Source organism: Zonotrichia leucophrys, chromosome 1 (assembly GCF_028769735.1).
Source record: "Zonotrichia leucophrys gambelii isolate GWCS_2022_RI chromosome 1, RI_Zleu_2.0, whole genome shotgun sequence".
Classification (NCBI taxonomy): Eukaryota; Metazoa; Chordata; class Aves; order Passeriformes; family Passerellidae; genus Zonotrichia; species Zonotrichia leucophrys.
In genome coordinates, this window is record NC_088169.1 from 97,820,028 (window position 1) to 97,843,640 (window position 23,613).

At 40.6% G+C, this 23,613-nt stretch overlaps 1 protein-coding gene across 7 annotated transcripts; it reads left to right on the top strand.

The window, feature by feature from the left end:
• The first annotated feature begins 123 nt into the window (after window positions 1–123).
• CD47 (CD47 molecule) lies at window positions 124–22,161 on the top strand. Of its 7 annotated transcripts, none has more exons than XR_010441898.1 (12): window positions 124–617; window positions 3,809–4,159; window positions 5,508–5,543; window positions 8,614–8,703; window positions 10,342–10,443; window positions 10,801–10,893; window positions 11,429–11,524; window positions 12,971–13,063; window positions 14,779–14,810; window positions 16,989–17,118; window positions 17,744–17,771; window positions 19,772–22,161. XR_010441898.1 is itself a non-coding variant. In XM_064724850.1 (12 exons), exons 1-11 carry the CDS (start codon window positions 572–574, stop codon window positions 17,767–17,769), a joined length of 990 nt encoding a protein of 329 aa, XP_064580920.1. In that variant the 5' UTR covers window positions 125–571; the 3' UTR covers window positions 17,770–17,771; window positions 19,772–22,161. The 7 variants fall into 7 exon arrangements, 4 of the variants coding, with proteins under 4 accessions (XP_064580920.1, XP_064580936.1, XP_064580944.1 ...); XM_064724850.1 differs by having other exon boundaries at window positions 125–617; window positions 17,094–17,118; XR_010441897.1 differs by having other exon boundaries at window positions 16,989–17,771.
• Window positions 22,162–23,613: the final 1,452 nt, after the last annotated feature.

A 23,613-nucleotide genomic window follows, 5' to 3' on the forward strand; every position in this document is an offset into this window, starting at 1 on the left:
AGGACGCCCTCAGCCCCCGGCGTCAGCTGACTAACGGGAAGGGACGGGGCAAACGAAAGCGCTCCCTCCGTCCCCTCCCGCCCCCGCCGGGCCGCGGCCCTGCCCACCCCAACGGGGATTTTGCCCTTCAAAAAAATCAAGATGTTTCGTAATCAACAAAGCTGTGGAGGAGTCACCCTGTCAATGCTTCCCCTTTCATTGGAGCCGGCATCTTCCCCTGGCAGCCATTTTACGCGGCCCCGAACGCCACGCTGTGCCTGAGGGGAAACCGATCCACAACACCGCGGCTCCGGAGCCTAGGCGAGCATGGGATATATGTCCTGCTAATCACTTCAAAAAGACACGAAACGCCACTAAAAACAAGTCCTATCGCAGCTCAACTCCCGCGGGCTGCTGCGGACTACGGGGTGGGGGGGGGGAGCGAGGCTCTCCGTGAAGGGGCCCCGCCCCCCCGCGCAATCAGCGGTGGGAGCGCTCCGGCTCCGCCTCCCCTCCTCCGCCGCTCGCTCGCTCGCTGCGGCGCCGCTCGAGCCGCCGCTGCTCCGGGCCGCGCCACTGCCGCCGCTCCGCCATGTGGCTGCTGGCCGCCTCCGTGCTGCTCGGTGCCCTGCGCGCAGGTGAGTGCCCGCCGCGCCCGCTCTCCTGCCTTTCTCTCCCCTTGTCTCGTTGTCCCTATTTCTCCGACTGCGGCCGCAGCGATCGCCCCGAGATGCATCGCATCGCGTGCGGTCCCGGCGCGTGTACCGCGGCGGTGTCTCCGGCGAGGCTCCCGGAGTGCGAGGCGGGTGCGAGGGGACGCTAAGCCGCCCCATGAACCGCGGGAAGGGGAGGGTCTGGTGGCGGCGGACGGAGGCCGGTCTCGGGGCCAGCGGGGCGGAGCGGCCGCCGCCCGTCCTCCCGCCGCTCGGTGAGGGGACTCGCGGCGCTCCAGCCCGGAACTCTCGGCTGTTCCTGCTGGCAGCCGGCGCGTGTGGGACCGCGGCTCCGCAGTGGTAGATCGCCATCCTTTGGGAAGGAGCGGGGACACACACACACACACACACACGCAACACACGCTGTTATCCAGCCCCCGCGGCTTCCCGCATTGTCCCCGGGGCCGGCGGTGGGCTGCTCCCCTCAGAAGTTGCGGGGGAGAGGAGAGGAGAGACAGCGTGCCCAGAGCTTTGCTCCTCACCTCCCTGTGCATTAGGGCAGCTCAACTCCCTGTGCTTTCCTGAAGTGCCGCGCTGGTCCCTCGCTGCACAGGGTCTGGGGTTAGCGGCGTTTCTTGATCTTTAATAGGTTTGTGTTCCATCGAAGTGCAGTTGACATTGCAGAGTCTTAAATTCTTATTTCTCTGCCTTGAGAAGAAACTCAGTGGGAGGGACAGAGCTAAAAAGATTTCAGCGAGGTGCAGGTGCTGTAGTGTTGTTCTGTCAGTAAGCGGCACATCGAAACTTGCGTGTTTAAACCTCATGTCGAAATCCCAGTCTGGGTTCCGGAGTTAGCCGTAGACTGACTTAAATGTCGAGTGCCCCAGCGTGGTTTGCATGAGGAGGTGAGAGGGGCCGGCTCCCATCAGGTGCAGTGACCACACTTAACCAGCTCTGCCAACTGTGTGCAGCAGTTCTGAATTTGCTCTGCATGTGCAGAGCCTTTCTGTGGCAGCCTCGCAACTGCGAGTTCCTCAGAAGCCCCCACGCTGCGTAGTGTAAGGCTCTAAAATTGCCACCTTCATGTGACGCCTGTAAGATGATAACCTACGAGAAAGTTGGAGGCGAAGAGCCCACCCAGTAATCCATTGCCTGCAGGATTTGGTAACTGGTGGGAGAGGCTTCTCTTGGCTTCCTCTTAGCACCAGAATCGTTGGGAAGTCGGTAGTGGAAGAACCATCTGCAGGAAGTGGGGCTTCCTGAAGGCTGCGCTGCTGAAGGGGCTCCCTTCAGTGGGAGGGCAGCCACACAACCTCTTCCGTCAAAGCTGCCGGGTCGCAGAGGACTGAGCCCGCGAAAATGTGAATGTGCTGGCTCTGAAAAAGAGGAAAAATTCCAGCAGTTTTTATCGTGATTTAGTGTGAAACAGATGTGAAATTTATTTCACAAAGAACCATTGAAGGTTTTAATTGTATATGTTTGATGTTTATTAGGACATAGGTTGAGGTTTGTGGATGACTCTTTTGTCCTGCTTTTGTTACTTTTATTAGTTTAAAAATGCAACACAATGAGTAAACCAGAGAATACTTCTTCCTCATTGCGAAACGCCGTCATGCATAATACATACAGAGCCAGTTTATTTTAAGCTTTTGTTATTCAGTAGTAATCCAGGAAATAGTGTTAGAATATTAAAGCAATATTTAAAACAGGAGTGGATTTCTTTTTAAATGTGATCTGAGACTCTTGAGGGGAAGAAAATTAAAGAGCTACTGCAAATAGTGACATAACTTTTTTTTTCCCTTTCCCTTTTTTTTTTCTTTCTCCCCTTGCCCTTATTAAGTTTAGTTGTTAAATACATATCATCATTCTGAGTTGGTTTTATACATGTGAATATAGGTAGTTTCCCTGAAGTTTCTGGAGCTATTCCAGTTTGTAAGTCTCAGTGCTTACAGTATTAGGGGATTTTCATATCCTTTTCCATATTTGGTTTTATCAGATGGATGTAGTAAAGCATTTTGAATTATTAATGGCTCTGGGACTTTGGGGAGCAATTACTATGAAAAAAGCGATTAAACTTTGTTATGATTTCATACAAACAAGGAAAAATAGAGAAAATAAAATATTCAAAGCCCTCATAGCGTACATCCAAGCTAGTTTAATTAACCCGTTTTTTCTGGTTTCTGGTGTAATTTATATAGTGCTGTTACAATTTTTTATATTCTTAAGAGCTAGTGAATAAATCTTCATTTCTGATTAAGTCTTGGCATAGGGCTGAGGTCCGTCTTGAAACAGTTGTCAGTCAGTAGTACTGTTTTAGAACTGTGGTGCCATGTGGGAGAGAGATGGGAAAACCCAGCAATGGTAACGTAATCCTTTGAGGTGTTTATTTTTCCTCACCTGCATTGAATGTGATTGTTAGAGACATTAGTCATGGTGATTTGTACTACAGGTTGGTGATTTTTACAAATTCTCCATTTTCTATTTTGTTGTGTATGCAGTGAAATGCTAAGTAGTAATCTTATTTCATATCTGGTATTGTGTGTGCACGTTCTTCACTGGAAAGGAAAAGAGAATTCGCAAGAAGTGATCTAAACCTGTGGGCATTTGGCTCCACCTTCAGAGATGAGAGGGAACAAGTGACAAAGCTTTCTTGCCTAAGCTGCCCTGCCTGCCTTTTCTCAGAAGTGTAATAATGAGACTTTCTTCCCTGTGTCCTTAATGAGCTGTAAAGGGAGCTTGGGTGGAGCTGATGGCTGGACCTCAGTTTGTATTGTGTGATCAGCAGCAAAAAACTGAACATCAGTGGCACAGTCTATGGTTAATGTTATCTGTAGGTTTTGCAGAAACCAGACAGAATTTCCCCTTGTGAAATAGAAGTGTCCGAGTAAATAAATGGCAACCCAATTTTTTTTTTTCAAGTGGATGATGGGTTATCATATCTATATATTAAATTATGGTGAGAATGGCTTGAGTTTGTGTAGAATTAGAATTGTGTAGTAAGTAGAATTATTATAATGTCTTTTTATTCATCTTCTGTTGATCCCTTGAAGCATGATTCTCTTTTTGTGGTTTCACGGGAGAGTTTGTTTTGTTTTCCCAATTCACTTATAATTATTTCTTTGTTTTTGAGTATTAAGAAATAATTCTGAATGTGTCCATTTTCATTTTTTTTGTAGGTTCTGCCCAGTTGACACTTTCTGGGACGAGTATTATAGAAAAAAATGACTGTAATAGAACCGTAGTTTTGCCTTGTTATGCGACTAATCTAATCCAGAACAGTGAAAAATTCATGTTTGTTACATGGACAAGTCAAGGAGTTATAATTTTTTCTTATCATGGAGGAACCAAGAACATTAATCGTCATCCCTCATTTTCGTCTGCAAGACTTCTATCCCCATCGGAATTAATCAAGGGTGTGGCCTCGCTGGCGATTGACAGTCGACAAGCAGTTGTTGGAAATTACAGCTGTAAAGTAACAGAATCAAACAGAGAAGGAAAAATAAGAATGCAACTTGTAAACAGCTCAGGTGAGTTGCCTGCTATTGTTTCAGAACCTATTGGAAGGGGAAAACAAACAAAATCTTAAGGGAAAGAGAAAATAATGAACATGGCAATGTGATCCTTTAAAGTGAAATGTAAAATATGTAGCACCCAGGCCTTCTAACTTGTAAGCTAATATGGCTTATTTAGGTTTAAGTTAGAGGGGTGTGCTTCCATGGGAAAGATCTGAACACATTTTTTCATTCTGTAATAATGTCTGAGCATGATTTAGGTCCTATATAGGAAAATCTATGTTTTACCACATATTTTTGATTATGTAGATGTTGATATATTCAGCAGTCTAATGTTATTGTGTGACATATTTCTGATCAGTTTCATAATACTGGAATGTATACATCCATCACAGTGTCTGCAGAGATCTTTTCTTGGAAGAATTGCATCTTGCAACCTTTAACTCTGCTGGAAAACTACAGGTAGAACTAATAGAAATTCTCTTTTAAGAGCTCTAAAACTCAGTCTGAAAGTTGGCGGTTTTCTAGCGAGGTTGAAAATGCTACTGCTAGATGACAACTTGCTGCAGTTTTCTAGCATTAAATGTCGTCTTCAAAAGATGGTGTTGAAAGTGATGTTGAAATGAATGAGATTCACTAAATGAATTTCTCATCTAGAGAGCTGTTTTACTTTATCTTGTCAGTCCCAGCCCACGTTCTCCAGCACCTCAGCTGTTGGATAATGGGTTCTGCTGTACTTGTGTCATCTGTCCAGTGCTGTGCAGATGTGACAGTTTCACTGGACATAGGTGTGCCCTGTTCATCTGTTTTGCACAGAGACTTGCCTCTGGAGAGCTGCTCAGAAGCACTGAATGTGTTCCATATATGTAGCACACGGAGCCTTACCCACACACTCCAGAATTTTTTTTTTTGGTTTTGCTATTAGTTTTCGCACTTCACAATAAAATATTGGTGAAGCTCAAGCAGATGTTGTGTCCTCCTGCAGGCATTTGTGTAATTCTCATTTGGATCTAGTTGTTGAGTTAACCATATACCCTGCATAGCAAACGTGATCCTGAAATTGAGAAGGGCACAGTCACTGAAAGGGAAGATGCTAGAATATCATTCTTTTCTTAGAATGCTGCAAAAACAGGAAAGAGGTACATGTGGCTTCTGTTTCCTTCATTCTCTTACAGCTTACTCAGACTTTTTTGACTGTTTATGCAATTCAGTGTTACTCTCCAGAAGAGGAAGCAAGGCTTGAGAATGTAGGAGAATCAAGTCCCATTTGCAAGTTTTATTTTCTTTGTGTTTATAATTAAGAAATCGGTATAAAGACATCAGAGCAGGAAACTGATATAATTTTTCTAATTTCATTTTCTAGTTGACAGTTGCGACGACGAAACATCGGAGAAATGTGGTTAGTGAAAAACTCTTGAGGTTGCATTAGGTTTGAAAGTATATGCTAGAAAACATAAAACTTAGGTTTGAGGGTGAAGGAAAACCGTCGCTTGCTCTCTCTCTCAGTTCTTCTGCACAACTTTTTGTTGCTTGCTCCTCCTCAGTGTTCTAGAGAAACTCTTGAGACAATAAGCTAATCAAAGAAAGTTTTAGTGACTGAATTTTGAAAAGGGTTAGTGGATAATGGAAATCCTGTACCAGTCTTCACTGCATCATTTCTGAGCAATGAATTCATGCTGTCACTACTAGCATGTTCCAATTGGTGCTTCAACAAAGATAGTCATACAAGAGGCAGCTGTTCCATCTCTCTTAAAGAATCCCTGGATTCACCTAGGCAGTAAGAGTGTGAGCAAGATTTCTGTGCAAGTGCCCTCGTCTTTGTGCGCAGACACACTTTCCTGATCAGGAGAGTGACTGTCAAGTTTTCATTCACTATTTCATTTTCCTCTCTTCATCATCTTTCATCTTTTTTCTTGCTGCTTTTTTGCTTCTCTTATTTCATCGTCCGTCTCATTTCATTTCTTCCTTGGCTTTTCCCCCTGTTTTCTTTCCCTTTACTCTTCTCTTCACTCTTCTTTCCCCAGTCTGGAAGTCTCTCTTCTTAGCTTGGAACAGGCTGCCCTATATTGGCTCTCAAAGCACTGCTTTATGCCAGGAGTTCAGTTGATTACTATGAAGCACTAGAGTAAGGGAAGTGTATTTCCAGGAAAATGCTTTCAGCATTTTCATTTCAGCCTCTTCATTGCATGTTGCATGTGTCTGCAGTATTGCAAACTCTTCTGTGCAGGAAATTCTTTCAGACTCAAGGACCACACATGATTCTGTGTTGCATGCTGAAGCCCCAGTTTCTTGGTTGCTTTCTCTTTACGCTGGATGATGTCAGCTGGAAGTGCTGCAGAGGAAGTGAAGTGGCTCTCAGAGTCTCTGCTTGCAGTTATTTAATTATTTGCAGTTGCATCAAACAGCATCACTGGGATTTGGCTTATCTAGGGAGCAGCCACTGTGCATTACAAGTTACTGTTCAATATCAGTTGCTTTTTCAATATTGCGGATAAAGCAAAAAGCCTTGCATCAAACAATTCAGTGAATCAACCTTGTTTGGTGCGTGTCATGGTTTGATGCTAGCACGATGCCAGTGCCCCCATGAATATATATCTCCCTGGTGTCTACTGTGAGATGTGGTCAGAAATAGAGCACAGCAGGCTCCAGCTTAGAAATAAAGAAAAGAAACTTTACTAACCTACAGCTATATGTAAAAAGAAACACACACAGAGGTCAGAATGAAAACCTTCCAAAAACATTCCTCCTTCCCCCACCAAACTTCCAATACACCACAGTAGGACAAAACCTTGGCTTCTCAATTCAGTAACCACCCCTCAGATCACCAACTCTCAATCCATCACTATCCTTCAGATAATCAATTCTCAGTTCATCATTGAGTGAGGAGTCCCTCTTGTACCATAGGCTTCCCCTGGAAACACAGTTGAGACCTCTTGTGTTTCCATGTCACACGTGGCACAACCCGGAGATCATTTGTCATCGTGACATCTTCCTTCCATGCCCAGTGCTCTCACCACTGTGCATGGACCAGAGCTGCTTCTAGGGTTCTCCTTTTAAGGATGCTTTGCCCAGTTTCAAAAAAAGCGCAGTCTCTCACTTTAGGGACACCTGTACCCCCCAAATTCACCCCTACCCCCCCCTCCTTTTCTGCAGGCCACGCTGCCAGCATGTGATATCAAATGGCCCAAGCGCTCTGTCTCTCTCGCTCGCTCGTGCTCTCTCTGTGCTGCTCCGCCCTTCCAGAGGCGTTCACCTCACTTGTGTGCCCAAGGCCCAGCCTACCTCACCCGGCTGCATGGCTTCCGCTCCCCTTGCCAACGCCCAGCTGGTCCCCCAGGGGACCTCTGACCTTTTTCACCCACCAGAACCAAGAGAGAGTTTTCCTGGGAGTTCTCTGCGTTTAACCCCCGTGTTCTCAGAGGTGTATTCATGTCCTCAGTGGCCACACCAGGTGCCAGTATTCAAATCTGAGCACCCATTGGTTTGACCACCAAACTCCAAAAAAACTCACTTCCTTTTCAAAGCAGGACAGTGAGTTATAAGTTAGAAGCAATTTCTCCATTTTCTTGCCTTCAGCTTAATGTTTGCCTTGTATTTCTGTTGTATGTGCTATATCTACTTCTGTGGCCTCTTGTGGGAGGAGGGGAGGGAAAGAGGGAAATTTGTGAACTTTGAAGCTGCCCTCAGGGTATTTAATTGGCATTTAAAATTGTGAGGTATTGCTGCATAATTACATGTTTCTGGAGCAACAGATACCACTTTTATGTATGGAGAACAATGCAACAAATGCATCTTAGTAAAGATTAGAAATTTCTTTGGAAGGAAATGTGCAGGCAGAGGAATGGTGGAAAGTATAATGTAAGAAATGGAGACTTTGGGTTCCACTGAGTGAGCCTAAATAAATACATGAGCAGAGATGCAAGAATTAACTGCATTTTCTAGTTCAGTGGAGATATTTTCAGAATTTTATGTTGGAAGGTGGCTTACAGGGTCTTAAAGCATGACTGACTGAACAGCCTATGGCATCCAAAATGCAGGGGGAAAAAATGTAGATGGATGATGTGGGGAGGACTTCAAATTGTTTTCCTCTCATTTGGCTAGCTCCTGTATTCCTTACCACACATCCAGATTTCTTTTGGAGTTACTGCCATTGAAGGTAGGATAGAATGGCTGAGGAGGCATCAGATTGGACCTTTCATATCTTCTCTGCTTACCCTAAATACTGGGGGTTTTTTCTGATTTACAGAGATTTTTTGTTGTTCCACAAGTTCAGTAGCTTGTGCCACAAATTTAGCACTGGCATATTCTCTGCTCCAGTGGAAGTTAATAGTTCCAGTTTGGAAAATACTGGGATGGCTGGAGTATAGTATTGGGCAATCTACAGCATAGCCTAAGAGGAATGATAAATGCAAAGCAAATAGGCTCAGTTTTTGTTCTCTTCTTACTATTTTTCTTTGTTTATTCACTAGGATCATGGTTCCTTCTAATGGAGAAGGCTGTCATCATATCATTGGTGTGCTTCCTTGTTATTTTATGTGCAGCTCAGTTAACTTTTATTGGTAAGTATTTGCTCTTTAATTCTTTGCAGTTGCTGATTGTCCTGAAATCACTTCCATGCATAAAGACACCCATGTAAAATGAAAGGTGATACTCACATCTGAAAGATGTGTGGAAATTGATCCAGATAATACACAGAGGCGTGGTATGTGTGGAGCTTTTCTTCACAGTTGATTCACCATGACATTATTGAATAATTCAAAAATGTTTCATTATATGGCCATAAAATCAATATGATAGAAGGATGGTGTGCTCTCTTCTTAATGTAAATCTTTTCATTAGTCTTTTAGCACTGGCTTAGTTATAATTTAACACTGACATCGGTGCTTTTGTTAAATGTTTTTAGAGGCGATACATCAATTTTCCAGTGACAGACATCCGTAAATGTTTATACACTATTGTCCAACATCTGTGCCATGCAGAGTGTGCTTTATGTCCTGGTCTTTCAGATGGTGCAATTTGTTACCTCAGTCTTCGAAGTTTTTTAGCCTTTTTCAATTTTTAGACCTCTAAAAAGTAAACAAATGAAAAAAAAGAAACATTTCAGCTAAGAACCAAGTCAGTAAGAAATGGAAAGTAAGTGCACTCAGGGTGATTTGTAATAATCACATACATATTCAGCTATCTATGTATAACTTCCTGTATTACTTTTTTGTGAAAACTAATACGTACTTTAAAAAATTATTTTATCTCTGTATTGTTATATTCCTGATTTTCGTATTTTATAATGGTATAGGAACTCTGATCTGTTCAGAGCCTGTCATTGCCCTGCTTTCATAGCAGAACTTACAGCATTTTTAGGAAAATAATAATTTCATGGAGAGGCACCGTCATTTTATAAGAGTAATTTTAGCTTGCTTGGATGTTCTTGCACTTGAGCAATTCATTGAAAATTCTTGGCTTCTGTGGGGAAATGAGGTGTCCTATCTCTAGCTTCATAAATATGGGTGCACTTATTGCTTGTTGGGATTTTTTGTGTTGGTGCATTTTTTTTTTCCTTTTAATTTTACTCTTTTAGGTAACCTGGGAATCCACCAATGATACTTTATGCCTTTAATTAGGTTTTTAAATTGGGCATGATTCTTCTGTGTACTATTTGTAAATGTTTGTTTTCTTGGTTTTGTGCATTGGGAGGTGTTGTATTGGTTGTTTGAGGTGGATTTTTGTGACTTTCGTTTACAGGACTGACTTTTAGGATTTAAGTTCCTTTGGGGACAGAGGTGATGTGATGTGTCTGAGCTCACACAGTGTCATAAAGAAGAGAATGAAATCTGGAATTTCTAATCCCTCTCTTGACATCCACCTGAGTAACAAATTTACTGTAACATTTAAATATCAGCAGTGCATCTACCTGAATTAACCTGTACCATGTTCCAGACTTATTCTGATAACATATCAGCTGAACTGCATGAAAGGAGAAAGTAAGAATTTGACTAGAACTCTGATGCCAGGTGTCATTTTTCTGAGTAAGCCATATTAACCATATCAATTAATAAAAACAAATTAAATCTTGGGAGTGGATATAGTTGTAAATTTTAGGAGTTTGAGTTTCTTTCCTTAGGGACAGTCCAAGTCATAAATCTGTGTATTTCAGTGAGAGAATCCGTGTGTCTGATTGTTTTCCTCTCTGTCTCTTTAAGGCTTAAAGTATGAAATTGAATCTCAGAGGAAAGTGTGCACTATTGTAGCACTTGTCATCTTTGCAATTTTAGTTGGTGTAGGTGCTGCTCTTTTTATGCAAGGTAAGTGATTAAAATTGCTCTCAATTTAAGAGAATAGGAGCAGAAAAGAATGTCTTCAATTCTATAGTATGTAAGTTAGTACCACCTATTAATTTCCATTTAAATAAAAAGAATATACAGACTACAGCAGAAACAGCATTGGGGTTGTCAGGCCCTCAAGTGATCGTAGGAAGATACTGACTCAAAATTTATGTATAATTTCTGTCCTACTGCCTTGGGTGAATATTAGGATCTAGAGAGTGATTTGTGGTTCATTCAGTGGGAAATTTGGTGATGCCAGTGATTTATGTTTGTTGCTTTATGCATTTATCCAGTTAACAATTTTGGTTTTACTGATTCCCACATAAATGTTTGCAGATGGCTATACTGTAGAGAATCAGGCTGGTCTTGGCCTCCTTGTAATCCCTGCTGTGATTTTGGTACCCCTTCAGTACGTCATGTTTGGAATTGGTGAGTATTTCTTTACTCACTAACACATGGATTGAAACAAACTGAGCTACTTCCATAATCTACAAAATATTCTAATTTTTATAAACAGGTGCTACAATAGCACGCTGGGTTCATCACATATACAGTATCTTGAAACAAAATGTTTAGCCTGTGTTTGTTGGGCTGAGTTGCTTCACAGAAGATGTAGGAGTTGCCTGCTTGAACAGTGAATTTAGGGTGGCACATCAGTGATTTCTGCTCACCTTTCCTGGGTTTAGGGAGTGGGTTGGATAATTGGCTCTGAGAATGTGGGTTCCATTTTTTCTAATTGTAGTTTGTTTATAATGTTATTTTATATATATATATATATATATAAATAAAATTGTTTGTCTATGTATACATACAGGAGCCTTGACTTGCAGTGACTTGTAGATTTGTTAACATGCTGGTTGGCTGAGCTTAGAATTTAGGAGAATCTGATTTCTACCTTTATGCAATTACTTGTATTTTACATCTCTGTAGTTAAATTTTATAATTTCATTTCTTTTTTCCCCAGTTTTTGACAGTCTGCTGCAGGCAACATTGGCTCTGATAGGTTTAAAACTTCTTGGATTTATAATTGCTATAGTTGGTTTTGCACTGTGTGTCTCAGGTAAGCACTTAAGTCTTCTGTGAAAGTGTGCCTTTTACTCTTGTCTACACCTGATGTTTGTTTATTTCTAACACTTAAACTTTGTGAAAATGGCTTTACTACATGTAATGTTAACTAGTAACTTCTGTAAATGTAGTTTAGGACTACTGTGCGAATACTTATATGTGATGAAAGAAGAATAGCCTAAAGGAAGTATTACATACATCAGTTTCATGACTGCATTCTGTGAGCATCTGCTTTAAAAAAAAAGTTAATTGTTTTAATTTTGCATGTTAGTGTTGATTTTGGGTGACTATTGTTATTCTTACTGGGGCCTAGGGTATTTAGAAATTAAATAATAATAATTTTCACATGTTAAGTGATTAAATCAGACATTCCTTGCTAAACTGAGTCCATTAATATTTCAATGAATACCATTAAAACACATGAAGAAGGTAAATGTAGAAACAGTAAATCTGGATTTGTTCTCGGGCTGTTGTAAGTGTGGTTGTGGCTGACACTGTGTTTCATCACTGAAAGAGTTACTGTCCCTGTGGTGAGGGAACACCAGCTAACCACCACTCACGGTGATGTCTCTCTCCCTGCCTCTGGCCTCCCTTTGTTGCCTCCCTGCCTTCCCCTGTGCCACCAGAGACCCCCCCAGCAGAGAAAAGCGTCAGTTTAGGACCAGTTGTCCTTGGCAATATATTTAGTAGGAGAATGCATATTCGTGTTCCTCGTAGGCACTTTATGTTCCTGATTTATTGTTTTGTGCAGATACTCTTCATTTTAGTCATTGGTTTGGGGATTTAAGACCTATTTCTCCTTGAAATGGTTTCTAAAGATTTGTTCAGTCTGGGTGAAATGACAGCCCTTTCAGTGGAGTTGTGATTTAAATTTTATGCTTTTTTGTTTAGTATTTACAGAAGTATTTGTAAGTTCTGTAAGTTATAATAGTAAAATAAACTGATGAGAGATTTCTGGTAAAGCATTAATACAAGGATTTTTTTTTGAGGATGTTTTATAATGCTGGTAAATGTGAAGTGTCCCTAGTTTTTTTCAGGGTGCTCTTCTCCAATAAATACATTGTAGTGTTACCTGTATCTCTAGGGAGTTCAGCTCAGTGGCCCTGAACTGTCAGAAGAATCAGCTCATCCTGGGTTGAGCTGACAGATTGTTGTAACAACAGTATTGTATTCCGTCATGTAATACAATTATAGGCCAAAACAGTTGGGATTGAAGATGTATCAGCTAAGCAGGATGAATCAGTAAATGCCTCTGTATCATTAAAGAATGCATACAAAAAAGAAATATGCAGGAGTAGTTCTGGGATAGCTTTGAAAGTGAAATTAAACATGCCTGTCTGTATCAGGTTTATTTATTTTACTAAGCAGTTATATCTGAAAATAAGTGTTTGTGCTTTTTTTGTGTCAATTGACACAGTTCTTTTATTGTGTTTTTTCCCAGCCTGTCCTCCATTACATGGGTCTGTTCTGATTGCTGGCTCAGCTATTATGGCTATTGCAAGTTTGCTTAGTCTGGCTTACATTTTAATTATGGGTAAGTAGCACCTAATATTCTGCATTATTTTCCTTTTAAGTGGACATAATTTATCTGAGCACAAGGAGTGATTTCACAGTTACATAGTTATAAAAATTGCTGAGAAGTTGTCTGTATGTGTTGGCTTTGTTTCATAAAGTGTGTGGGGAATCTTGAGTTAAGAAACCCACAGTTTATCATCATAAACTGTTTCAAGATCAACACAGCCAGGTTTCTTAAGTAAGAGTGTTTCAGTTGTAGGAGGGATGTTGCTGTTTCAGTTCTGCATTTACACAGTTGGCCAGCTGGATCTTAGAATGAAGAGAGCAAAAGGGTGTAAAGGATTCTGTGGAGTGGGTTGTGGGATGGTGGTGACAAAACCTTATCAAAACATGGATTTAAAGAAGCAAAAATCTGCCCACTGATTCGCACTAGTTAGAGGTAGGTTAAAAGAAGAGCAATTTGAAGGCATACCTTTCATTTTAGTGAACCCTGGTTTCCCTCTTGCTTAATTTTAAAACCCAGGAGAAAATAATAGCAAGGCATTGTTTCAGAAACTGATCTGTTAATCAGATCTCAAAAGATGAGAGATTTAAAGATGTGCTAAATAAGCAAACCCAGCAATGCTGTGTGATTGGAATGCTGGCACCCCACAGCATAACATTGCATGGACTCTGCAGCTTGGGTCAGAGTGGCTTTGGTTTCAAGCTATGCACAGGCTCTTGTTGGTTGTCCCCCCTCTGTGGACAGAGAACTGTGCAGCTGAGGATATGTTGTTTCCAGGCTCAGGTTGCTGAAGTGTTTGCAGTGAGTGCAGTCACAAGTCTGCGCTGAACCGTGCAGGCTCCCAGGTTGATGTGTGCACACCATGTGTGGGCATGGCCAGAAATAGACCCTGAGACAGGGAGAATTTCCAGTAGAGAAGTTAAGGCAGAGTGCCTAATATTTGATATCCAAGTTAAATGAAGATGAGTCAAAAATATGGCAGATGTGAATCAAGCCTTTTAATAACAGCAATAAATTTGTTTTATTGACTTTGGTTTACTTTGATAAACTTGTATAGTATTCAATGCTATGTGTTCATGGTCTGCATAAATGTTGCATTTCTGGTTTGATTTTGCTGGCTGAAGAAGTCAGATGTGACTGTTGGGGTAGATTCTAGCATGCCAAAATAAGCACAATGAATAGTGAGTAACCTAATTCACCTTTGGAGCTGAGTGCATGAATGGAGCCATTCAGTTGCTGTATGTGATAAGATTATTCTGTTTCCTAAACAGAAGTGTGCTTAGAGGCTCTAAGATTTCCAGATCATAGAATTAATTACCTTTGGACAAGGAAGCTGCAATTCTGTGTGTTACAACTCTGTTGCAAGTTTTATCAGTAGACAATACCTTTTCCAAGGTAACAAGTGACAAGATGAGAGGAAATGGCCTCAAGTTGTGCTGGGGAAGATTTAGATTGGATATTAGGAAAATTTTTTTCTCTGAAAGGGTGGTCAAAGATTGAAACAGGCTGCCCAGGACATGGTGAAATCACAGTCACTGGAAGTGATGTTTAGCCCCTTGGGAGACATGGGTTAGTGGTGGTGATGTTGCTTGGGTTGGGCTTGCTGGTTGCTTGAGCTTGATGTTCTGAGAGATCTTCTTCAGCCTTAACAATTCAATGGTTCTGTGTTTTTATTTGGTTAATTGTAACATTTATTCATCTGCTTGGTCACTTTTTTGTAATTATTTTAGGTTCCAGAATGAAAGATCATCCTCGTCCGGGGGTAAGCTTAAAATTAATAAATTTGGGGTGACTAGATGGCTCAGGGGATTGTAGTGAGATACTGAACCTTTCTTCACTAGTTCGAATTCAGACCAGGTTGGTAGCAAGCAACAGTTCTGGCTGTGTAACGGATGTCTAATGTTGAGTGAGTTGGTGGTCTCCATTGTCCCTACTGAGTGTGTCTGTGGTACTGTAATTGCCACCCTGACATAGGCTTACTCTGACTGTTGTGCCCAGATGGAGTTTCCATTGCTGTCACTGAAAGGTGGTGGAAGTTTGATGTTCTTTTACAGTGCACTCTTCTAACTGAATATTTAAAAGCCATTTTGCTCACCTTATTAAAAAGCTTTTTCGTTAATGTGAGTGTAAAACATCCAGATGGCTTGTAAGAAAGGCTTAAAAGGTTTTTTCCTGTGGTCTTGTAGACCAGAACTCTTTGATATTCTCTTCAGTTCCTGGCTATACAGATGGCATAACCTTGAACTTTTTTCTGATTTTCCTTAAATGCCCCATAATTTGATGAGACCTTCTGAAAAGAAAGTGCCTGTCTTTAGGTAACACAGAACAAATTGAAAAATACTTTGTTTTTTTTTAAAGAAAGTTTTTCAGTTGTTAGTTTTGAATTGTAGAATAATAATTTCCTAAACAGTAATTTTCACAGACTTACACAGTGCTTTTGAGTGATCCATGAATGTGAACTGCCTGATTTCTGGTGTTTTCCAGAAGCAAGGAAAGAGGTGCAGCTGTAGAACACCAGTGAAACTTCCTTGCAGCAGGGGGATCTGGCAAATACTAACTCAGCCCACCTCCTGGATGCCAGCCATCATTTGAGACACATTTTCAGGTCTCCAGTCTAAAGCCTGAGACCCAGCTGTTGAAGGAAGATGGTTTCTAACAGTGAGAGCTGACTGCAGTTAGGACAAGAGATTTTTAGGGTTTTTTTTTTTATTATTTCCTTTTGCTTATTCATTTTCATTGTAAGAAGTAGTATTTCAGAGGATTAGTCTTTATGGAAGGAATATAAGTGCACAGAGCTTTAAAAAATGGAAGAAAGAGGCTAAGAGATGTTATAAAAATGAGCTGAGAAGTGAATTGAAAGTATGCTTCATTCAAAATGAAATCTTGCCTTTATCTAACATCCTTGTGCTTACTTGTAGAAGGGAAGTAAACAGGGCAAGAGGAGGATGGGGTTTTTTTCCTTAACTTAGTTTTGCTTGTAAATAAAAGCATGCAAAATAGCATCCTTTGATGGGAACTCTGTTCTCTTTATGAGCTGCTCTCCCCACAAGGTGGTCTTCCATGGCAGCAAAGAATTGAGAAATAAATAGCCACAGCAGCACAGGAATGAACATCATGTTACTCTCTGAATTTGGGACAGAAATGAAATCAAAAGAAGTTTTTAAAACTTAGATGTCATTGGAAACCTCAGCTAGTACAAATATATTCTTTGCAGCTGCAGATAGGTGAGGGCTGGTTACAGAGGAATTCAAGTGATATAATTTGTGTTTATGAACTTAGGGCTGCTAGGGAAATTCCTGGTGGAAACTGGAGTGTGTTAACATGCTGCTTGTTTCCATCAAGGGCTCTTCGGCCTATATTGCTGTGCTTTGAGGCAGTAAATAGGTTTGAAGTAGTTTTAAGAATACACTTTGATTCTGTGTCATCTAATGACTGTGGAAAACTTAATATTGGTGAAGGGCATCATTTTCACACTGGGGCATGCTTAAAAAATTATTATTGAAATTTTCCTGAGTCAGAGGGCAAAAAGATGTGTTTTTGAAATCTGCCATCTTAACCAAGTACTGATTTTTTTTTTTTTAGCATTTCTGTAGGTTGCATGTGTTGTTTCTGATGATTGTCTACCAGACTAAATGCACAGCTGTCATGTATTTCTTTCTGAGGAGATTCCACTTGATTTGCTTGGCTACTAATTTTCTTTTCTTTTTTAGTTGTGCTGCTTTGTTACTAACCATTGATCAAATGACAGAAAATATCAGTTAGGTTTTAGAGCTTAAAAGTAATATCTGCATGGCTTCCGCTGCCACCTAGGGGTATCTCATCTGGGTAAACTTTACAGTAAGGGAAAACTACTTGGAGAATGCAGCTATTGACTGATAATCTTTTTTCCAAAGCTTTAGTCATTAATTTGATTAACATTAAGCTTTCTTCATTTTTATAGAATCACTACTTACTGTATATGTCAATTAGAGTAATTTAACTGTGGCCAGCCAGAAGTAAACATGAAGGCTTTTTATACATATATATATTTTTAAATGTTTTGCAGAAAGCTGTAGAAGAACCACTAAATGGTAGGTGATATTCAAGGTTTATCTTCTCATTAAGGGATTAATTATGGATAAAGATAGTTCTAGTTGCCACTACCACAACTCTAAGATGGCAGATCAGTGTGGCAACTTATGTGGCTCTGTGAGTCAGTGAGAGCTTGATTTCTCAATAAAAGGTTGCCTGCAGCTCCAGACTCTGTTTTATGCCACCATGCTTGCTAGCCAGAGGCACTGTTTGGCTGTTTTAGGACAAATCTAGTATCTCACTATACTATGTCCACCCTCTTTGCTTTGCAAAATGTCCAGCTTTTAAGGGACTCATATTGAAAACTGATGTTAATTCATAAAGATTTATTTGGGTGAAATACTTAATGATCACAGCAAAATCTATCCTTACCACTCTATCATTTCTGTATTTCCTTGGGTTGGGGCAACTCTCATGGTGTTGAGAGACTGATAGCACTTAAGGTGAGGGAAATTTACAGTGAAAAAGGGATGACATTGAATTTTTTTTGCTATTATGTTCACCTATTGGCATGCTGAGTAGTAGCAAGTTCTAACCTGAATTTTAGAACTAACATGAATACTAACCTGTAAAGCATTTATTTCTCTTTCACTCATTACTAATCCATCTCCTTGACTTTTAAAGATGCAAAAGGAGTGATGTTAGAATGATGGTAAGTCTAACACATGCTTGTTTTAATGGCTCAGCATTTGAGGGTTTTGATGTTTAGAGTAGCCCAGTGCTATTTCAATGAAACTTGGAGGACAGGTTTCAGGGCGGGTGCTGTTCTTACTCAAATTGTGTTTAATTGTAAAGAAAGAATACATGTATCCTATATCAAACATAGGGGATGAATGTGTATTCCTAAACAGTGGAGAGGATGAGTCAGTGAGAGACTGACTCAATAGTGCAGTAGTGTGTTTGTGATCAAATGTGGAAAGTCAAATAGCTTTATGTTTCCTTTTTGCTCGTGGAATATTTAAGATGCATGGAATGGTGGTGGGTTGTTTTATTTGGGTGTGGTTTTGGGTTTTTGGTTGTTTCTTGTTTTTGATTTTTTTTTTTGTTGGCGTTTTTGTTTGTTTTGTTGTTGTTGTTATGACTAAGCTTTCTCTCTGCATTTTAATTGGTGATCCTCAATGGATCACCACAGGAAAGTGGTTTAAAATTAACTTTCTCTCCCTCTCCCCCTCTTTAGGTGTTACTTGAATTCTCTGGGTTTTGTTAGATTGTATTCCAGTCAGATTTCACTCAGTTTATTACTTTTCAGATTGCTCTCATTGAAGAGCTTAAATTTTAGGCTAGATGATAAGGTTTGAAAATGAAAACAGTACTATAGAGTCTTTTCTGTTCAGCAGCTGTACTTTTCATGGGAATAGGATAAAAAAAAAGCACTTGTTGATGCTGTTGTTACTTAAGTTTCTCCCTGAATACTGAGCAAGCTTGTCATGAGTTATCACTAGACCCTTAGCCTAGTATTCCTGTATTCAATTACAACATTTTGATACTTGGAAGGAAGAGTAAACTCACTCCAAAGCTGTTGGCTCACTTGAAATACTTGCATATCATGCCATTTCTAGGAAGCATGAATTGACAACAAGCAAATAAATGAGGTACTAGCTAGCTGTAATTGAAAACAGGTGTATGAGTTTTAAAAACAGGTTTCCTTACAAATACCATGTGCTGTTCAATTTGTGTTACTTAAGACTACTACATTTGGTTCATCTAAATATCCCATATAATTATTTTCTAAACCAATAGGATTACGCTTCTACAGTACAAAGGACAAGTGCATTGGTGCCTCATAAACACATTGGTAAATGTATACCAGTTAGTGTAATCTCAGCTGGATGGAGTGGAAGGCAGGGCCTGCTCCAGGACTGGCTACTGCTTATTCTTGACAGAGTTGAGACCAGGAAACAAGTAGATATTTGCCAGTCCATTGCATTCAGAGCAGACCAGAAGGAAGATCAGGATGGGCTCTCTGCAGTTGCCTCAGCCTTCTGAAGAACAAGGCAGAATTTTGATTGGAGATCAATTTTAAATAAGTTGACTGTTTTTTCTTGGGTTTCATTTACGTTATGAAAACCTACCCTCTAGTGCTGAGGTGGAGTTTCCAAAAGCACAGAAATTGTCAACTACCTATTTAATTTTAGGGTAGAGGTACAAGTCTGTCTGTTGTTTCTGCTCTGAAAGATGGCTCCTAACCAGTGACAGAAGGTTTTACAGATGGAAGGCAAATGCTCTGACTCACACACTGGAGGCAGTAACCTATTGAGCTTTACCTGCTTCTATGTTAACCTTCCATGGAAGATTCACACACAGACTGAAGCAGGGATGAATCAGATGCTGAAGCTGACCAGCTTACAAAATAGCATGTGAAAGTAAACTAGCATTAGAATATATGGACAGGGTGGGTCAGGCAGCTGAGCCTGTGAGCCATTTCAGCTTATTCAAATTCATGAGTGAAAGCTCCAAGACAGTGTCCACCTTTCTTTTGTGGAGAGGCTGAAACATCACTTGCTGTTAGTAACATCTTTTCCCACTATTTGAATGCTAAATGTGCTTTCAATTGTGAAATTAAAAAAAAAAATAAAACTGTAAGCTGTGACTTGCATAGCATTGCTGTTCTTCCCAAACAATATTTCTTTTTCTTTCTTTTTAAATTCCCAGAACCGCAGAGCTAAGTGATGCGTATATAAAAAGTACACCATTGTTGATACACCGTGGCCTTGAAGATGCACTACTCATCGAGAAGAAATTCAGGACTCTAGTTGTTTTGCATGTGTGGCAAAAGTGCTTTTGATATAAATGACATAATTTTATAGTCACAGCAGCTGTAGCAAGGAACATGTGTGTTTGCCCACATGTGATCTTTATTTTCTTTTGTTATGGTGTATATGGGATGGTTGAGGGTGAGACTATAAAAAGCACTGTTTGCCCAGTACAGAGTCTCCCTGCAGTAATCCTTAGTGGTATTATTTTCAAAAACTATCATTAGTCACTGCTTTGATAATGGGCCTGCTGAGCCCAGAAATTGCAATACCATTTAGACTATTGTTTTCTTTATTTGTGTGCATGGACAAAGTATGGTTTATGTGTATGATACAAGCAGGAAGTAGAGATTGTACAAATACATCTTTTCTGACATTCAGCAAATTTTTATTAAAGAAATACAAAGTTAGTCACAAAGTTGCATAAGTACAAAGTTTATTCCCAGCTCTCTTGAAATTATTAACAAAGTTCTAATTCCAGGAGATGTTAGTATTGCTCTCTGTGGACAGTAGTCATGTGTGCTCTGGTGGCTGATATTTTTGTCCAGTGAGAGGGCTCTCCGTGCCTCCTCTGTACTCTTTGATGGGAAACTGCTTAGCTGTTGGAGCCTAATTCAGCACTGGAATTACAGAGCACAGGAGCTGGTAATCTTAATGCTGAATGTGGTTCTTGTGTGTGTTCATGTTGTGCAGTGTGTGGAATTGGAAGCAATTGCAGGCTTTCTTAACTCAGTGAATTTGTGAAAGTCGCGGATGCTTCATAAAAAATAGAAGTTTCCTATTTAGTATATTTTTGACAGTTTAAAACCTTGTTTTCTTGAATGGAAAAAAGCTATATAATTTCTGGCCCAGGTTTGTGTTGCTGCCATTACATCACAAATATATAGAATAAAAAGTAGGAAGAGCTGATGAGTGATGAGGAGTGAAGAAGCTCAGTTTCTGTATATATATCTAATGATATGGTTAAAAATCAGTTTACTAGGACTTGCACATTCCATGAGATTCTGCTATGTTTTACAGCTATTTTGAGAGTTGTTCCAATATAGCTGGCTGCTCTTGGACTTTGCGTATGCTTTGTAGAAATCTTGACACTGTTTCCTGTTTGTACTAAGGTACTGTATTTCAAAGGCACACATGGTTTTCTCCTTCTAACAATTTAAAACTTGGTTTGGAAAGCTGTTGCCAAACAGTCACGTAATAAAATCCATGTTTTTAAAGATCCTGAGTAATTTGGCAGTTCTCAGAATTGAATGTTACAAACCAAGGTTCATATCCATTTTGTGGGTGCGTGTTGCAGGGATTTGGGTCTCTGCACGTCGAACTCCGAGTCGCATTAAGAATTTAACAAAGCAAAATTGAGGTGTCGTATTTTACAGTAGGTGCTGTCATAATCGTCCCTCTTGCCAAGGCTGCAGGATTGAGCCATTTAAAGCAAGGTATGGGCCAGCCCTCACTGGGATCAGTGGAACTGAACACAGGGAAGAGGGTCACCCATGCGATAAAATGTGGGAGAAACATGTATGGCTCTCGTTTACTGTCCTACTTTGCCAGTGGGAGTATTCACGTAAGGTTTGTGCTCTTACAGATGAATCTTTTGGTGCAGGTTTTTCCATAATCTCAGTGATACCGAACTAAAGATGGGACATGGTTCTCCATTACAATTCAATATAAAAATTTTTCTAATTTACTATTGTGCAGTGCTCCCTATTTATAACTAGTGATTCCCTCTGTCAGGTTGAAAGTCTTAGCAGCAGAGGAATAAAAAACCAAATTAACTGGAATTCTGTTGAGGTATTCTGCCTTATAAAAACAATTATGTATAATAGCTTTATGTTCATTTCTCTAAAGCAAACTGCAGCAGAACCCCGCTGTGTCACCGTGGGATCAGGCGGAGCTGTTCCTAGGAATTGTCAAAACCTGAGGAGCTCAGTGGCTGGCTATGTGCTGCAGAATCGTGGCCCCAGAAATGGGAGAAACCCACCATCCTGTTGCATTAAGGGCTGGATTTCTTGTAGGTGGGAATTTAAAAGTGAGAGTTCAAAAAGTCATTGGTACACCTAGCCAGCCCTTTCCCACCAGTAATTTAAACCAAAGTTGTTCATAACTGTATGCTTTCATTTGTGTGTGTACATATGTGTGATATATAAATATATAGACGTTTTAAATATCTATAGATCTATAGTCTTTACCCAAGAAACTGTTTTTATTTATGAAGTATAAAATTATTTTGTAAATATTGTGCTAATATTCTTTAAAAATAAAGTAATTTTAAGTTGTTTTTGCAGGAGATTTTCTTGTTGCTAGCACATTGAACTTCTGCAGCTGCTTCCATAAATTCATAGTCATAGCTGCTCTTCTCCCTGTCTTTATGTATTACTTACTGGATCTGCAGGAATGTTATCAGGGTTACATAGGCTGCAGCAGATGATTTGGGGTGTTTCTCCTTAGAAAGGTCATCCAGGTGGTGAAGTGAGTGTGTAGGCTGCCTGGTAATGACTTCAGTTGTGCTCTCCAACATCAGCCATCAAGTGCATCAAAGTGCTCCCAATGTGGTGTGGGAGGAAACGAGGAGTAACAAGCTGCTGCCGCCACTGTAATTACAGAAACAGCAGTGCAGCACCTCTCTTCAGTCCGTCTTTGTAGCCCTGCAATGGTATTTCTGTGAGAAGAGGATCCTTTGTGTTACTGCTGAAGCACTGCTGGATGAGTTCTGGATTTCCTGAAGTTGTCTTTAAAGTTCATTTGACTGCGGAGAGAGGGAGCTGCAAGTCGTGCCTGGTAGGCTTTCCACTCACACATCCTCTCCAGTGCAGCTGAGCTGATGGGAACAGTGGAAATTATTGGTAATTCCCTTGTTTGTTCAAGGTGACTTTTAACTGTGGCTGTTGAACTTCAGTGTCTCTGCAGAAATGTTTTGTGACTTCTCTAGATACACTTTCCTCTCTAAAGAAGCCATGAACCACAATTTGAGCTATTAAAACAATTTTAACACTTCTAGAATTTTCTGTGCAGAGACCCAACTGCAGGGTGAACTGCAGGCTCAGGAAAACTGGTCTTGAAGCTCAGGAAAGCTGCATGCTTGAATTTCGGGGTGTGAGAAATGGTGCTAATCTAAATGTGTGTGACTGGAGAATATCTCAACACAGTACCATCAGTGACACTCAGTACCTGTGATCCAGACTGCTCCAGCCAGTTCAAGCAGGAAAACCAACCCAGATGTGAGCTTCCAGTCCAGAAGCCTTTGGAAAGCGCTTGATCAGAGCTCCGCAGTTCAGCAGTTGCTACCAAGTTACCTGCCTAAGAGTAGAGGTGGACAGCCTCTGGTTCATTTCCACTTTGCAGAAGAATTTCTATTTCTTTCCTATGGAAAATAATGCTTTTGTGCTCTAGTGCTGTGCCTTTGTCATAGATGCAGCCAGTACTGTCTTGGACTTCAGCACCTCCTTGCTTCCTGTATCCTTGAGCGTTCTTGCAAAGCTTTCAGGATGAAAAAGTGTGAGCTGGGCTTCCTCTGGTTTCCGTGTTGCTTCCTTACTGTGCCTGCGGCAGCAGCGCAGCAGGGGTAGGGCATGGCCTGGGAGGTGCACCCCAAACCCTTCACTCTGCAACTGGGCTGTGGGAAAAGGACAAGGAGTACTCAAAAAGTACAAGAGAAGGACAGAACCTTCAATGAATTGATGAATTGTCCAAAAAAATTTAATACACAAATGTAAATAGCACAGAGACAAGGATCATCTGCTC

Coding starts and splice junctions, on each gene's coding strand:
- CD47 (XM_064724850.1), top strand. CDS start 572: ATGTGGCTGCTGGCCGCCTCCGTGCTGCTCGGTGCCCTGCGCGCAG. Junction 618..3,808: donor GCTCGGTGCCCTGCGCGCAG/GTGAGTGCCCGC, acceptor TTTTTTTTGTAG/GTTCTGCCCAGTTGACACTT. Junction 17,119..17,743: donor TGTAGAAGAACCACTAAATG/GTAGGTGATATT, acceptor TGACTTTTAAAG/ATGCAAAAGGAGTGATGTTA.